Genomic DNA, 18,417 nt, shown 5'->3' with positions numbered 1-18,417 from the left:
GATACTGAGGAAATCTTGTGAAGAACAATGACAGTTTCTCTCCTACTGCCAACATTTTGTTTTGTGTGAACAGATATGAGGGTCTTTTTGTAAGCAAATTCCTGTTGTGTCTGAACACACAAGCGGATTCCTTATTTGGCACAAATGCTTCCAGAGTTAAAGTGAGAGAACAAAAAGATTTGATGGGTTTTATCAGCGAAGATCATATGCACACATGCCATGCAGGAGAATTTACTCCTCCTCCGGTCATCCAATGACTTCATCCGATTTGGAGAAATGTAGCTTTGCATTACTTGCTCATCATTGGATCCTCTGCACTGAATGGGTGCCGTCAGAACGAGAGTCCAAACAGCAGATAAAAACATCACAATAATCCACAATTTCATTTAATGTCAGTTAATGTCTGGTAAAGAGGAAAGCTGTGTGTTTGTGAGAAATCCATCATTACGATGTTTTTAACTTCAAACCCTTGCCTCCAGCTAGAATACGAGTCATTAATCCATAATAACACGTTCTCATTTGAAATACTTAATCTCCTGTTGTGTCTTGCATCAGAATCCACCCACATATTTGTTAAGAGCTGTTTTGGCTTGTAAACAGTGCTTGATCGGTGTCTAATTCTCTCCTGAAGGAAGCGCTGTTATGGATTATGAACTCTTAATGACCGTTTTGTTTCATACAAACATACAGCATTCTTCTTCATGAGACTGTAACTGATGGACTGGAGTGGTGTGGATTATTATGATGTTTTAATCCATTGCAAAGCTGCAACTCTCCAAATCTGATGAAGAAACAAACTCCTCTCTATCTGGGATGGCCTGAAAGCTGGCATGAAATCTCTTTTCTAAATGCATTGTTTCTTATTGTGAACTTTTCAACCATGCATGTTCATAATTTATTATTGGCCTTGTAGTTTTTGTTCAAAATGTCATAACTGGGTCATCTAATGAAGCACCAGGCTTTCTCTAACTTTGCTCCAATCATTTATTCTGTCTGCAAACTTACATTCAGATCAGTATAGTTCAGATTCAAACTGCGGTTGTGATTTTGGAGGTTGAGTAAATTAACTCCTCCTTTTCTCTCTATCTTTCTTTCTCTTTTACATTCATGACACTGTTAAACTTCCCCGTCCCATTCCTTCAGCCCACTGACTCTCAACCCTGCCTCAAATGCAGGCTACAACAGCCAAGTTCATTTAAAAATGGCTGACTGCGATGGAAAAGCACCGACACTCAACGACAAGTCCTTGCTTTTGCTTTTCCAGACCTTTTTTTAACCCTCTAAATACATCATAATAATTTCCCACTTTACTATGCCTCCATCATTCAAAGCTCAAACTCAGCACTTGGCATCTGCAATAGGATACCCTTGTTTTAAATCGCAGACAAATGTCTATTTCCATTTTTCTCTAGGGTCTATAAAAAGGGGTTTATGTTACAGTTGTTGAGCGTTGATATTTTAAACGTAGTGAGCCCAGAGCCATTCTACAAAACAGTTCAGGTTATCTTTTCCCAGACTTTTAAGAAACTACTGCACATCCTTTTCAGTTCAGAGAGAATGGAAAGTTAAGTTAAATAAAAAAATGTATAAAGCGGTGAATTGGTCAGATAACCAACTCGCAGCACTGCTGAGCTCTTGTAAGCTATCTTTTCATACGCTTTAAAGGATTTTTAGATGTAAACCCTTTGTTTTGCTGCTGAAAGAGTGGCTCACATCGATACGGCCGCAGCTGCGTCTTCATTCTGCGTTGGAGGGGTTAAGCTCGAATGTATGACAGCTTTCTGGAAAGACATGTTGATATATCTTTGTGGTTGAGGGGTAATTTCACGGGATAGAAATTAGAGAGAATGATAGTTGCACATGCACACACAGTGAGGTATTGGCATTTTTTTTTGTTTTCAATGTCTGTAACTGAGAGCAAGCGTAGCCACAGGGGGGAAGAGGAGGAGAGATCCCAGATGTGAGGGGTTTTCAGCAAATGGAAGGGGTGGAATGAAGATGGAAAGCTGGAAAATAAAAAGATCGGCTCTTGGAGCTCTTTTATTGTGTGAGTGATCTCCCTTAATTGGTCTCTTAAGCTTTAGCGTATTTATCTGCTTTCAGCAAAAATACGGAAATGAATAAGTGACTTGGATGGATATGTGGGTGCACATTTGCACAGCTTGATCTCTTTCTATTTCCACTTTGATATCCTCATCAGTATGCCACCTTCACCAGATTACAATGGTGCAACTGGATGCTAAACACAAGCATAACGTAATAATGTGGAGAAATCCAAAATCCCCATCAGTACTAGTCATATCTTGCCAATCGGTGTCCTAGTCTGTATCGCAGCATTCTGCTTTCATGCATACGCAAGCATTTAGTGGGTTTCATCTCAGATTGCATAAAGAATTTCATGCCTCTTATACTTTAATACAAGTTCTAGCGTGAAATAAACATGATTGAACATCAGAAGGTATGTTGAAAGATGTAGTACAACTTACCGAAATGTATCATGTCTCATGAAATCGCTCAATCAGTGTTTCAACTACAGACAGACGCCAATAAAATAGCTTTTGAGTGAGTTCACAGCTGTTAAGTTGGATATTAAATTATATGCATATTCTAATAAATCTGACATGACGATTATGTGCAGTTGAGTTGCATACAGACATTTCAGCTATTGAGTGTAATTAATATATCATAGATAGCAGTTGAATATTACATTTTGAGCCCCTGTTGTAATTGCAACCTCTAATAATAATTTAATAATCTAATAATATAATTATTTCCTTAAAAGAATAGTTCACTCGAAACTGACAATACTATCATTAATTACTCACCCTCATTTCGGTCCAAACGTATAAGACCTTCGGTCATCTTAAGCAAACAAATTAGGATATTTTTAATGAAATCCGAGAGCTTTCTGACCCTCCAGTGACAGCAACGCAACTACCACGTTGTTTGTTTGTAGTTTTTATTTGTTTTCAGATTGCAAAAATTTTCGTTTGCTATATTCAAAGTATTCTGAAGCCATTTCATAGTTTAATCTTAGGTACAGATGAATATTTAAATTATAAAATTCAAATAGAAGTCAATCTCCGTGAAGCATTTAAACCACACATCTTCTGCGGTTACAACGGTCAATACGATGAAACTCTGTCCAAGATTATTAAAATTGATTTGTAGATAAAGATCAGTGTTTTTGCATAAAAGTACTTTATCTTGCTGGAGTTTAGTGCTGTTTCTAAATCACGTTACTTTCTACTGGATGTCTGTTAGATCACGACACTGGAGTAGAGAGCACTGTGAATTGTTTTTCATGCACACAGCAACTGAAATTTAAAACTGTTAAAAGAAAAGGCTCAATAAACTTATGTTCTGTAGCACAGATATAATACACTACGCATCAAAGTCTCTTCCCTTTGTGCTTTTAACTTTTTGTTGCTTCAAGCATATCATTCTGTGCACAAGATGCGCATAAGTGCTTTGTATTGGAGCATTTCTAATCATAATACTTTTGCGCAATGACCGATTATTAATAGCCTTTTTTGTTCTGTCCTATCTATCATATGTTGCTCCATCGTTATTGGGCAATACATTCAAAATAAATGTCTTAATTATACATACATTTTTCTTGAATGTATTTAATACAAAGAGCAATGTGCAACGTTTTACCTGATTTCGTCCTACACTTAACTTTTTTTTTTCAATGTTTACATTTTATAAAATTATGCACTCATAATTTTTCTAGTGTAACTTTTGCTGCTGAATTATCCACTTACCTAGTTTATAATAGTATTTTTGTCATAGATTGATTATATTCTTTTTATTTGTTACTTTACTTAAGTTGTGTAACACAAAAGAGTGATGATCATGGTAACACACAGAGGTATAGAAATATATTTTGGCAGTTAAGGCACATTAAAGAATGAATTTCATAGCATTAAATATGATTTGTTTTAGAATTAATGTTTTATCTAAATTGTGTTGTCATACTAATAAATGTGTAACTAGGATGCATTGTAATGATAAACAGCATCTGCCAATTTCAATGTTTTATAAACTAAAACTTAAATGACTTATGTTCTTCCAACATTATTTCCAAATGTTGTTTAACCTGTTAAATGTCTAATCTTGACAAACTATATATCGTTGGAAAGGTCTAAGCCTCCCAAATATATATTTTACCAATATTTTTTGTTAAAAATTATGTAGGAAAAGTAATAGATGAATTTATGATAAGAGTGCACCCTCAGAAATCTATATTACAAAAGGAGCTTTGACCTTTGTTTAAAAAAAAGACTTCCTCGTTGCCTTTTTCTCGATCACATTTTAGAAATCATCAGAAGTTATATATCACTTGAAAACATAAAATCTCAAAATTCATCCTTCAAAACCCATTTTAAAATCAGACATTGCAGTACCATGTAAATGGTACATCAAAATCATGTTACAAAATGTTTTCAGTCATGAATTATAAAAATTTAGGTTTGTATCATACACATTCATGTCTATCTTCAAAAAAACGTGAGTGACATTTAACAGGTTAAAATGTAAAAAACATTTAATTTCTAAAATAAAAATAAAATAAATGTTTACCTCAGCTGAGTGGCAAACATCAGGTCTGCCCAGCAATTTTTGTAGTTTTTCTCATTTAAAATAATAAAACCTAACAGTTGTCTTTTTGTAAAAAAAATGTTGCAATTTAAAGTCTGCTTCAGAGATCTTTAAAATATGCCGAAAATGACATCTCTACAAGTGCCCGGATATGTTTTGAGACTATATTTAAATGTGATCTCTGACATTGTTTGCTTTGCTAACAGTGTTTTTGACTTGAAGCCGAAATGGCAAGTCTTTAAAGCGTACATGATGAATGTCTTGCTCCATTTAGTGACTAAACATGGCATATATAACTTGATCTCCCACAAGAGAAGGGCTGTAATTATTCCTGCTTGCCAAAAACGAGCACAGAACCATGTGGCGCTGAGCTTCAACTTCAAGTCTACTTGATTCCTCACTTTTTCATTCGGTCACTCTCTTAAAATCCTGCCCAGAGCTGCTCACACCACGAGATAAAGCAGAGAGGAACAAATAGATGCAAATGTTTTTGAAATTAAGCCAAGCACATCAAGTCTTTCTCATGAAACATACATGATGAAGCACGGTCTTGAAAGAACGGCGGTGGGCTGGAATAGTTATTAATAGACTTTTCCGCTTTCTTAAATTATGAGTTCAGAAGAAATGGCAAGGGTTGAAGTTTTCTAACACCATTTGTGGTGAGATGTTCTTTTGTTTGGAACAAGCTGGATGAACTAGCATTGAATTTAATATGTTTATCTGGTCAAGGGTCATCTTTATTTGTTTAACAATTTGTGCGATTTTTGGGAACTTAAGCCAATGGTAATTCTCACAAACATTCTTTGCATTTCTCTCGAAAGAAGCATGCAATCAGTCATTAGAAGTATATTATAATCTGGGGTTTCACAAAACATTCTTTAGAAATACATTTTTAACATTTCCATTTACATTTTTTTTTGCTTGTTTTTTAACTTAAGACAAAAGTTAAGAATATTTTGTTTTCCCAAAAATCTATTTTTTAGAATATTCTTATATTTTTTCTTAAGATTGTTCCTAAGACTAAACCTAAAAAGAATTCAAATTCTTGAAAAAGAATATTCTTAAAAATCATCGTAAATAACTTTTTAAAATTTAGGTCAGCCCCAGTCTTCAATTCCAAACAGGAAGAATTATTTAATTAATTTGAGTTATTTCACATTTATTGTAATATTTAACCATTACAACAACAGCTACATATAATACATAGGAGGACTAGGGATGTGCGCATGTTTTCTGAAGAGACAGCAATGACTGTTAATGTAAACATGATCGGTCATGATTAGCCTGTGTGTGACGTTACTTTTTGCTGACTTCAAAGATTTAATTGAACGCTTTTAATTTAAACTTATAAATACAACATCATCTTTGGCAGTATTCAGTGCATATGAATGCAAAGGACACATTCGCTGTAGAAGCCCCAGACACACATACCGGAAACAAACATAGTGTGCGGTACTTATGATTTTTAGGGTAATCTGCAGGAAATGCAAAAAAGACAATAGTGTGAGTTTATCAGTGTGTCATGTATTCATTCAGATAACTGAAAGAATAAAAAAAATGTTCTTAAGAATATATTACAGGACTTAAGAATTTCTCAAGAGTTGCACTTAAGAACATTCTTATAAACTTTGTGGAATTTATCTTAAGAGATTTCTTAATTTATTTCTTAAGAAGATTTTCGTGAATCCGACCCCTGCTGTTTGTGGCTAGTGACATGGTTTGAACTTCAGATCCCAGACTGAGTGGGAAGAGGGAAAAGGGAAAAATTGGAGGGAAAAGAAATTGTTTTTGTAGGAAATTGTTGTTGTTATTATTTGTTTGCACCTTTGTTGAAATGCAGGCTGTGGATGCATTACAGTGCCGTTATCAGAGCATGTGTAAGAATATATCTTTACAGACTTTCAGCCAACCAATTTTAGAATAAATTTAACAACATGAACTAACATGACACAACAGATTTTATACATTAATTTTAAAATTAATGAATGCTTAATAATTGCGATAATAGTTCCTCAAGGCGCAGTACTTGGACCACTTCTCTTCTCCATCTACATTTCAGCCTGTCTGAGTGACATTTCTAGCTGGATGAATGACCATCACCTTCAGCTTAACCTTACAAAGACAGAACTCCTGGTGATTCCAGCTAACCCATTGCTTCATCACAACTTCTTTATACAGATGTATTTGTCAACCATTATTCCTTCGAGGACAACCAGAAACCTAGGAGTTGTGATGGATCATCAGTTAAGCTTCATAGACCACATTGCTACAACATCCCGGTCCTGCAGATTTGCCTTATACAACATTAGGAAGATTTGACCCTTCCTGTCAGAGCAAGCCACCCAACTTCTTGTCCAAGCTCTTGTTCTCTCCAGACTGGACTATTCTAATGCTCTCCTGGCTCTTCCTGCATGTACTGTCAAGCCTCTGCAAATGATCCAGAATTCAGCAGCGAGGGTTGTCTTCAATGAGCCAAAAAAAGCTCTCGTTACTCCTCTCCTCATCAGGTTACACTGGCTACCAGTAGCTGCTCGCATCAAATTCAAGATACTGATGCTTGTTACATTACCTCCAGAAGTTTGCGCTCTGCAAATGAAATGACGCCTTGTGGTGCCATCCCAAAGAAGTTCAAAATCACTCTCACGGACCTTTTCCTGGACCGTGCCCAGCTGATGGAATGACTTCCCAATCTCAATTCGTACAACTGAGTCTCATTTTCAAGAAACATCTAAAGATTCATATTTTTCGCCAGCACTTATGCAACTAATACTAGCAATTTTCCTCCTTGTCTTTCATTTAAAAAAAAAACCTGGCTATGCGTTCTGTACTACACTAACTGAGACTTGTCATGGCACTTGTGAGTCGCTTTGGATAAAAGCGTCTGCTAAATGTAAATGTAAATCGTGAAACAGTGATTATTCCTCAGACTAACGAAATCTATAATCGTTGCATCCCTAAACTAGTTTGTTATATTTTAAAATGTTCATTATCGGATTACAGTTACTTTTCTATGGATTACATATTATTCATGAAATAGCTGACCTGATATGTTTGTGTTTGTGTGTGTTTTGTAGGTGTTTTAGGTGCTGCCGAATGCTCGTGTGGAAGAAATCACTTCACATGTGCGGTCAGTGCGTTTGGTGAGTGCACGTGTATCCCGGCGCAGTGGCAGTGTGATGGTGACAATGACTGCGGAGATCACAGCGATGAAGATGGATGCAGTGAGTCTCTAAACACATACCTTCATGAATGTAGTTGCATCATACTGATGCACAAACTATTTGTTCACTCATTCTAAGATGATTTGTTTGCTGGAGTACCCTTTTTTCAATTGATGCAGTGTTGAGCACGTTTCACATGCATTTTCCATTGTTAAACGGGTTCTCTGTTGAAACATTTGGAAATCTCTCTCAAGAGCTGTAGAGTTTTTGGGGTTTTCACACTCCATAAAACAGTAACATGATTTCTCGGACATAATGCAGTTGCAGCACAGCTTTGTTTAACATGTATATGCAATTCTTGCGATAATTTTCAGATTTGGCCGATTTTAGCATACTTTAGTGTACTTTAAAAAAATTATCTATTTATTTTTTAATTTCAATTAGAGGGTTTTTTAATTGCTTTTTGTAGATTTCTTCTTTCTTTTTTTTCTTTTTTTAATTTTTTTGACTTAAGTACATCTTTGTGAAATTTCATAATTACTTAAATGTCCTTTGGAATCAGCTTCCAGAAGAGATCAGATGTGCTAAAACACTAGTCACATTTAAATCTAGACTCAAAACCCCTCTGTTTAGCTGTGCATTTATTGAATGAGCACTGCGCAATGTCCGAACTGATTGCACTATATTTTCACTGTTTTTTTTTAATTTTTTTTATGTAAAATCATTTTCGAACTGTTTTTAAATGTTTTAATCATTTAAAAAGTTGTTTTATTTTTGTTATTATTTTTCTTCATGATTATTTTACTTTTTTATGTAAAGCACTTTGAATTACCATTGTGTACAAAATGTGCTATATAAATTGCCTTGCCTAATATTGTATGATCTGCAAAGAAAACTATTCTTTTATTTTTGCACAAAGTGCACAATCAATAAAATTTATATATTTTATTTTATTATATTTTTCATATGTTAATGTTATTCCTATTGAAACTTGTCATTTAAAAATATTTGAAATTGCACATTTCAAATACATTATAATCAAGTACTTTACAGTCAACACACCGATTTAAGTGTATTAAAATAATGATCATTAAAACAATGATTTAAAAAGTAAAACTTAATTTGACATTATTACAAAGTGCAATTTTTAAGTGTGCTAAAGTGACTTAAAGAGACACTTTCAGTAATTATTACTTCAGTAATATGAGATAATCTGCAAATAGTTTCTATCTATATTCTATCTATAATAATATCTTATTATTATTTTATTTTTTTGTATATACTTTTAATATTTGAAGTACACTACAAGTTCACATTCAGGACAATAAAGCACTCCTCTTTTTCACAAGGAATTGTTGACCTGAATTCACAGTGTTGTGTAAAAGGGGTTCAGGAATTTCCTGGCTGTGCATCAGGAGATTCAGGATGCCTCCGACATCAATCTACAGTGACACAATCTTTTTTGTCTCACAAAGGGCTCCTGACGGGACTGTATGACCCTGTGGAGGGTGATTATGCTCAGCTGAGCGTATCCTCACCTACAGGGCCATACAGAAGACACTCAATCCAGGAGGTGCAGAACAAGCACCAGGAAGATCACCCTCGTCGCCACCCTAACAATGGCCTTTTCTCAATTCTCCGATCAAGTAAACTCTAGCGTAGCCTGGGGACACAGAAAGACTCAGGAGGAGTTTCTTTCTCCAAACTTCCATAAATTCTTACAATCCATTAAAGTGTACAAAAAAAGAAATCGCAAAGTGGAAGCAGCTGCATTTGTATGGAACGAATTCCCAGTATGGGTCACCAAACTTGGCTGTATGTCATGTCGTCACTTTCAGTTTTTACATAAACAAGGTCTTCTCTTTTCACGCAATATTTGCAATTAACAACGCTAGTGTTAAAAACGCTACAATCTAACTGGATAGCCTGACAAAAACATTAAAATGCAGAGACACTGTAACACTATACAAGGAGTTAAGGAGCCAGGAACGAGGAATTCACAAAATAAGTCTTTAATAATCCAAATGGGAAACGAAGCACATGGAAGACCTCCAAGAACCAACAAAAAAGGACTAGAGCTTATAAAGATAGGATAATTGGAGAATGCAGGTGCATAGAATAACTAATTAACAGGGACACGGAACACATGTGGAGGGAAATGCACTAAAATTAGTCCAGGGGCGTGACATTGGAAGGTGTGTCCTCGCTCCTTAGGAAAAATATGGGGAGGGGAGTGGTCGGGAATTAGGGAGGAGGCTCAGGAGGAGGAGGACCAATATCCGGGAGGGGGCTGGCAGACAAAGTCCAGGGAGGAGATGATGGAGAGAGGATACAGAAGGAGCTTAGAACAGGAGGAGTTCAGCTGTGACGTCGACCCATGATGGAGCTGACGGAGGGAGGGAGCCATGGAGGAGGAATGGCTGCCAGCTCCAGGGGGCTGACCACCAACGGTGGCGGAGTGGGTGGAGGAGAAGCCTGAGGTGGAGACCGAGAGCCAACGAGCCATGGTGGAGCCGAGGGCTCTGGCGACCAAGGTGGAGGCAAAGATCCGGAGAACTGCGGCGGAGCTGGAGCAACTGAGTACCAAGGTGGAGCTGGCAGGAGGAAGGAGCCCAATGGAGCCGGTAGCATGGAGTGATGCGGTGCAGCCAGAGGAGAGAAGTCCAGAGGCGATGGCAGGTCAACGCCTGGTGGAGCTGATGGATTGATGGTGGAGGAGCCGAGGCGGTGGTGCTGGCTCTATAGGCCGGGCAAGTGTCCTGGCCTCGGAGGCTGGAGGTGGAGGAGACTTCGAACAAGGTGACGCTGGAGAATGGCGGTACCACAGGGCCCACAACACCAAAATGGTGGGCTTAGGGCGAGCAGAGGGGCTGCCTGATGACAGCGTGGAGGAGCCTGTAGCGGGTGAGAGGGTGGTCATATTTGAGGAGCGGGCACTGGAGGAATTGAAGCCCCATCAGGGCTGGACAAGGGAACCAAGGACAAAGGAGGGCTGGACCCAGTAGAGTCAGTTGCTAGTACCCAGTGGAGTCTGGTGTGGGCTCAAACGATTTCTCCCACTGCTTCAGCAGGAGGAGGATGTATTTCGGGCAAAGGACGGGATCCATTGGACACAACGGAAAGAAAAACACTGGGGAAAAACAGAGGGGAAAGAAGCAGTAAACTGTTTAGGTTGGTTCTTCTGTCACAAAGAGTCAAATAATGAGGAGACAAGGAATTCACAAACTTTGATAATCCAAATGGGAAACATAGAGCACAAGGAAGACATACAAGAACCGACAAACTGAAAGGATTAAGGCTTATAAAGATAGGATAATTGGGGAAACACAGGTTTAACTCATTAACAGGGACACAGAACACATGTGGAGGGAAAACACAATATAATAAGTCCAGGGGCGTGACAGACACTTACATCATCGCATCTCTTGCACCACTGATAAGGCTGCCTCCTTAACGCACACTTAAAATTAGAATGCTTTTAAATAATTTTTACTTTCAATTCGACAAATATGAGAAATTAAAAAAAAAAAAATTTGACAGCCCTACTATTAAGCGGATCAGCCCGTGTTATTAGTTTTTACCGGTTGTTATAGCGGGATATCAGACCTCGAAATGTCGCGATGGACCAATCAGAATCAAGTATTCCACAGAGGCATAGAATTATATACTATATTACGTAGTATTATATTTGATCCTATAACAATGCAGACTACTATTCTCATCTTTATAATAATTATTATAAATATTAGTAGGTTTTTATAATAATAATAATAAAACATAGCATTAAAATAATTGCATTATTTTATTTATCATTCAAAATGTCTAAAGTTGTCTTTTATTTATTTGGTTAACTGGTTTTGCTTTCCTCCATTCCTACAGTATTGCCCACATGCTCAACATTGGACTTTCACTGCGATAACGGAAAATGCATCCGGCGCTCGTGGTTATGTGATGGAGACAACGACTGTGAGGATGACTCCGATGAACAAGACTGTCGTGAGTAAACTTGTGCATTTATTTTGTCTTGTATCCTAGATATGAAAAACATGTTTGTTTGTTTTGTTGTCTCTTTCTGATGTGCTGAACAGCAATTCTCTTTCACATTGTGAACATGTTTAATATACATGCATGTTTAACAATAGTGTTTTCAGGTAGCTAGTCCAAGAGCACGAAATCACAGGAAAAAATAAATTTAGTCACGAAAGGAAACGATCTGACAAACGCTTGTTCTTGTCCATACAATGGCAGTAGATAGTAACCATCTTTTCAAGCTACAAAATTATGTTTAAGACTCGTGCTGTATGTTCTAGTGCTCTGAAAGCATTCGATGGGGTTTGGTAAGAAATAAACTGATATGATATATATTATTTAGTGGAAAATCTTGACCTCAGAAGTTGCCATCGTGTCTACATTGATGAGTGCATGAGAACAGCAGCTCTATCATAAAATAATTATGCTATAATTATTTTATGACACCTTCCTCATTGGTTTGCTCAAGGACGGTCATTATTGACTGACACTTTGGCAACAAAAAGCAGGAGATGCAAGCATGTATCTCAAATCCAGTACATTTGTTATTAAGTGGCATGTATTATTAATGTACCCTTAAACGGATAGTTCACCCAAAAAATGAAAAAAAAATGTGTTATCATTTACTCACCCTCCACAACAAAATAAGATTTTTGGAGAATGTTGGTAACCAAACAGTTATTGGTAGTCATTGACTAAATTATCACCAAATATTTGATTCAATCTTATGGTCAACCTGTTTTCTCATTGATTTCTCCTTGGCCTCATTGATCTGAGCTTGTGCACTTCAATGTTTGAGTCAAAAAGCTTTATTTGTTGGTATGTTTTGGCAGTATTCACTCAAAAACTGAGGAGTTCATGTCAATGAGACCATCAGTAGGGTCAGTCAGGTCCAAAAAGAAGTACTAAACCTGTGCTTATTGAAAGTAAACAAGTTGATAAAATATAATCAAATATGTTGTAATTACAATACATTTATAGCCAGTTTTTGTATACTGTTTCATTTGTGACTAGGAACATCACAAAAACAAGTAAAAAAAAAAAAAAGAAATTATAAATATACATTTATAATTTAGAACATTTTTGGAAAACTGTTGTATCCTCGGTCTGCAAAATCAACAAGTTTTAGTCATCAGCTTATTCAGCTAGCATTTTTGGGGAAAAAGGAAACCCTGTCTGGGTCAAAATGACCAAAACACAACATGAGGATTCAATATTTGACCTGCACTTTATTATTTTCCTTCACGTCTAATCCATATTAGCTTCCCTTGCTAAAGTTAATAAATGTATTTTGTATGCTGTAAGTTGTATGGAATTAGTTTCATAGCAATCCTTACCATTGTAAGACATTTGAATGCAGTAGAGGAGCAGTATGTAAGTCTGGGAGGTACTGTGAAAAAAACCCGAAGCAACAGTAGTCTTTGCATCTGACCCATATTTCTCAGCGCTGTACTCTTGAGGCTCTTGTCTTGATGGGGGGTCTGTCTGTCTGCCATAAGCTTGTCATTAATTTTTCATTCTTTTCCACCACACTGCCTCCTCTCTTACACACATCTCTCTTTCTGCTTCTGTCTGTCGTTTTTGGTTTATGTGATCAGTTAATATATCAGTAGCGTCGTGTGATAATTCACACTTCATCTGTGAATTAGTGGCACGTGGTAAAATAGTCCAATGACTGCTGCATGACCTGTGTATTTAGATTCATGTTTTTACATTTTTGTGCAAGTGAGATGATTTTATCTAATGTTTTATGAAACCATATGCATTTTACTACAAAATAACTGTCAAAACACAATGCACCTTTTTTGGACAATAGAACAAAAAGTACAAATGTGGGAAAAAAAGTGCATGAAGGTTAAACATCATGTAAAATACTGTATTATAAAATGTGGGGTATCAGGAAAAAGCATGAGGGCGTTCATTCGCTCTTTGTTTTTCCAGTGTGCTTTGCAGTTTGAGAAATATGTTTTGTGCATCTGTTTTGGGTGGGTAAAAGTGCAGTAGTGCAGAAATACACTGGTGTGTGTGTGTGTGTGTGTGTGTGTGTGTGTGTGTGTGTGTGGAGCGCAGCGGGTGGTGTAAATGCAAGCAGCATCACATTTATTCTGCTGTTCTGGAGTCCCTTATTGGACTCAGTAAAATGCCTTGAGCGCCACCAGTGCACTGGATTGAGTCGCTGCAGTGTGTCGCTAGCTTCTTCTGTAGCACTGCTTGAGTAACTGATGCTGAGGAGCACAATCAAAATGTATAGACAATATATTCATGAACTCTCAAAACTTTAAGGAACAGCTCATCTGAAAATGTACTCACCCTCAGATGATGCTGTGGATGAGTTTGTTTCTTCATGGGAAAATATTTGGAGAAATGTAGCATCACATCACTTGCTCACCAAAGGATGCTCTGCAGTGAATGGGTGCCGTCAGAATGAGAGTCCAAACAGCTGATAAAAACATCACAATAATCCACAAGTAATCCACAACACATCTTGTGAAGAGAAAAGCTGCGTCCTTGTAAGAAGCAAGTCCATCATTAAGAGTCTTCTATCTATAATATTGTTCTCAAGGTGTCTATATATAATAACAACACTTCCTTCAGTCATCAAAATCCAGCCACATATTTATTTAGATCTGTTTTGGACCATTTCACTTGTAAACTTGTAAATCTGTGCGGATTTCTCTACTGATTCAGATTAGATTACTTGTTTACTGAAGCAAGATATATTATGGATAGAAGAGTCATATTTTAGCCAGAACCAGTGGTTTGAAATTAAAAAGTCTTGAGGGATTTGTTTCAGCTTTTCTCCTCATCAAACATTAACTGATGGACTGGAGTGGTGTGGATTACATGTAGATTATTGTGATGTTTTATCTGCTATTTGGACTCTCATTTTGACGGCACCCATTCACTGCAAAGCATCCATTGATGAGACCGTGATGCAATGCTACATTTCTCAAATCTGATGAAGAAACAAACTCCTCTACATCTTGTTGACCTGAGGGCGAGAACATCAGCAAATGTTAATTTCCAGCTGAACTATTCCTTTAAACAGGAAAAAGTGCAATTGTTTTGTGAAAATGTGTAATCTGTTTTAACCCATCAACATTTACTACATCTGTATAATTTTTGTTTTTGAGCAGCTCCACGAGAATGTGAGGAGGATGAGTTTCATTGTCAGAATGGATACTGTATCCGCAGCCTGTGGTACTGTGATGGAGACAATGACTGTGGAGATAACAGTGACGAGCAGTGCGGTGAGATCATTTAGAGATGTATATAGCTCTTTCAGGATGATTTAAGTGTTGAGACCTAGTCTCGGCATGCCTTACATGACGGAGGTGTGGGGCTCTAATCAGTCATCCTTTATTGAACTTCAGATCAGCTGATCTTAGTCATGGACCTGCCAGTGCTCCGAGAGAGCAGCAATATAGAGCAAAACAAAAAGAAGAAAACCACACAAAACCAGACAAAGCATTGCAAATGTTTAGCATGCCCAATGTAAAACCACACCCTGTAAAACACCCTTGGATGTAAAATAACAACATGTCCTGAATCCCTTTTTGCAAAAAAGTGTGCTTAATTTTTTTGAATGTGCACTTTAAGGGAATAAAAAAAGGTATAATTAAAAAAAAATTTTTTTGCAGATATAATATTTATAAAATAAAAGGAATACTTAGAGTACACTTGACTGTTTCTTAAAAAGTGATTGTCAAATTAAAAGTTTTAAAGATTAATGTTTATAGTTTTAATAATCTTTAGTCGTGCTTTAAAGAAGTACACTTATCTGTAAGTGTTGACTAAAGTAAAGCACATGTAAAGTACTTGACTATTCAGTATTACATTTAAAGATAAGGTATTTTAAATGTTTTATGTTGCAACTTCATTTTATTTTATTTTACAATAAATGTTTGTCAGTACATTCAGCAGTACTTTAACCATATTCCGAAGACAGCAGAAGTAATTATGAAATTGCATATGAAGATGTACTTAAGTCCTACTTAGAGTAACTGGGTCAAAAAGCACTTTAAAGTCCAGTTAACTGCATTTAAACTGTAGGGCATTTTCATCTAATTGCAGTTAATATTACATGCATACATACTTGCATCTTACAGTACGTACTATTTAAATAGTTTTTTTTTGTACTTAAGTGAAATTCATTCATGAATCCAGCGGGTGTATTGGATCATTTGGTGCCCTAGGCAAGATCAGACTTAATCTTATGCACTACAATTCAAAGGTTTGGAAACACTATGGCATTTTTGTGTTTATGAAAGAAACTGACACTTACCAAGTTACCTTTATAACGTTACAAATAACTCTTTTGTTTTTAATAAAATGCATTAAGATTCCTGCACTTGCAGCAATGACATCTGTGCAAACAATATGCTTGCTAGCTACACACAAGGTTGTCTAATCAGTTCATCATGGTTTTTCCAGAAGGGGTGGAATTGGGGTTTATGTGTTCATTTGAAATGTCTCATAAGTTTGATTAAAATTCTCTGCCAAACAATCTTGATCCCACTACCAGTAAATACTCCACACTCCAAGAATCTCGAGCCCTTTTTGTGCTTGTGTGTCCAGATAAGAGGAAGTGCTCTGATAAAGAGTTCCGCTGCTCTGACGGAAGCTGCATCGCAGAACACTGGTACTGTGATGGAGACACCGACTGCAAAGATGGAACCGATGAAGAGAATTGCCGTAAGTTGATTTTGTGTTTCAGTTATTTGTCAAATCAACATCTCTGCTTCTGTCCATCCATCCGTCCGTCCGTCCATATTTCCATCTATTCATCCACACACCTATCCATTATATGTCCATTAATTCATCCATCCATACATGAATCCATGTTTCCATCTATCCGTTCAGGCATCCATCATCTATCCATACAATAATCCATTCATAATGCATCATCTATCTATCCATCAATGCATCCATCCATTCGTGTATCATGCATCCATTTATCAAGCATCCATTCCTCCATGTTTCTATCCATCTGTGCATCCATCAGTCATGCATCCATGTTTCCATCTACCTATCTATCCATCATGCATCCATCTTTGATGAATCATCCATGCATCCATCCAAGCATCCGACCATTATGCATCCATCCATCTATAAATCCATTCACGTATTCATCATGCATTCGTCCATCAATGCATCCATCTATTGCGTGCCTCTAAACTGAATTTATAGATCAATTTGTATATGTAGAATCAAAATTTGTGCCAAATCAAGTCATGTAATTGTCATATTGGTAAACCTAAAGAAAAAAATTGTTTTAGTCATATTTCTTAATTTTTCCTAAATTTCTGCTCATTCTTAAGCTGAGCATGTATACTGTTGATCTGGTTGACAACTATAACCTATTTATGTTTTGCAGTAGCCAGCCAAAAATGTTCTGACATGAATGTAATAAAATTTCACAAAACCATTGAGTGCTACATTGCAACATCCTGAAAGCAAAAAAACTGTTCATGAGATTTTCGTTTTAACAAAGAATTTGATAACTTAAATTGAGAAAAGAAACTTGCCGTAACTGATCAGCAACAGTATGAACTTTTCTGGGAAATTGTGGTCTATTACACCTTTTTTTGTCATACAGTGTGCTTGGATTCCAATGATTGCTACTCATGAATGTATTTGTTCCTATGCTATATTTGTTATTGTTTGTTTTATTTACTGCAAATGGCTGTTGAGAGGTATTCGTTGGATTGTTTGCAGGTGTTTGTGTGTGGGTGTGTAAATCACATTACATCATTTCTCTCTCCAGCGTCTGACGTGATGACGGCCACATGCAGTGTTGAGGAGTTTCAGTGTGCATACGGCCGCTGCATCCTGGACATCTACCACTGCGATGGAGATGACGACTGCGGGGACTGGTCTGATGAGTCGGACTGCTGTAAGGAACATTCACTCTTTCTCTTAAAACTTTTTTTCTTTGTTTTAAAATGCCTCTTTTCTTTCTCTGCCTTACACTCATTAGAGTTAATTCTCACCCTCCCTTGTGAAAAAGCACACTTTAGCATAATTATGGAAATAATATACTTTAAAAGAATGTACTTGAGAATGAGCCGAATGCAGTGTTTTTGACGCACTTAAGTAGGACTTGAGTACATCTTTATATGTCATTTCATAATTACTTCTGTTGTCTTAGAAATATGGTTAAAATACTGCTTAATATACTGACAAGCATTTATGATAATGTCATGAATTATTATGTTTTAGACATTTGTAATTATGAAGTGCATTTAAAATATTTTAAATGTAATATCGTGTAACACACTAGAGTTAAAATTATAATGAAGTATTGAAACTTGTATATTAAACAACACATCAAATTTTACTTTAAAGCATGAAATAAAATATTAAAACATACTGATTTAAAATGTACTTTTAAAGTACAATTTGTAATTTACAGCTGTTACAAATTGCACATTTTAAGTGTAATTGTTAAGATTGAAAATTTCTCTCTTCAAGAGTACTTAAAGTGGCTTTTTATTTAATTATTTTATTATCTGCACATACAGTACTTAAAAATATACACTCAATTTTTGAAGTACACCATCTTATTTTACACATGCTGTTTCATTTAAAATATTTTACCACAAAACCGTTATTACTATAAAAT

At 36.4% G+C, this 18,417-nt stretch overlaps 1 protein-coding gene across 3 annotated transcripts in view; it reads left to right on the top strand.

The window, feature by feature from the left end:
• LOC128016435 (low-density lipoprotein receptor-related protein 4) overlaps positions 1–18,417 on the top strand; it is a 94,180-nt gene that overhangs the window by 33,336 nt on the left and 42,427 nt on the right. For all 3 annotated transcript variants that reach the window (XM_052600928.1, XM_052600929.1, XM_052600931.1), the window contains exons 2-6: positions 7,677–7,823; positions 11,643–11,759; positions 14,930–15,043; positions 16,371–16,487; positions 17,560–17,688. In XM_052600928.1, the coding sequence (XP_052456888.1) occupies positions 7,677–7,823; positions 11,643–11,759; positions 14,930–15,043; positions 16,371–16,487; positions 17,560–17,688 (624 nt within the window). The remainder of the gene's footprint in view (positions 1–7,676; positions 7,824–11,642; positions 11,760–14,929; positions 15,044–16,370; positions 16,488–17,559; positions 17,689–18,417) is intronic.

Source organism: Carassius gibelio, chromosome A7, assembly GCF_023724105.1.
Source record: "Carassius gibelio isolate Cgi1373 ecotype wild population from Czech Republic chromosome A7, carGib1.2-hapl.c, whole genome shotgun sequence".
In the NCBI taxonomy this organism is placed as follows: Eukaryota; Metazoa; Chordata; class Actinopteri; order Cypriniformes; family Cyprinidae; genus Carassius; species Carassius gibelio.
The sequence above is the reverse complement of the archived record's forward strand: the minus strand, read 5'-3'. Positions and strand labels throughout refer to the sequence as shown.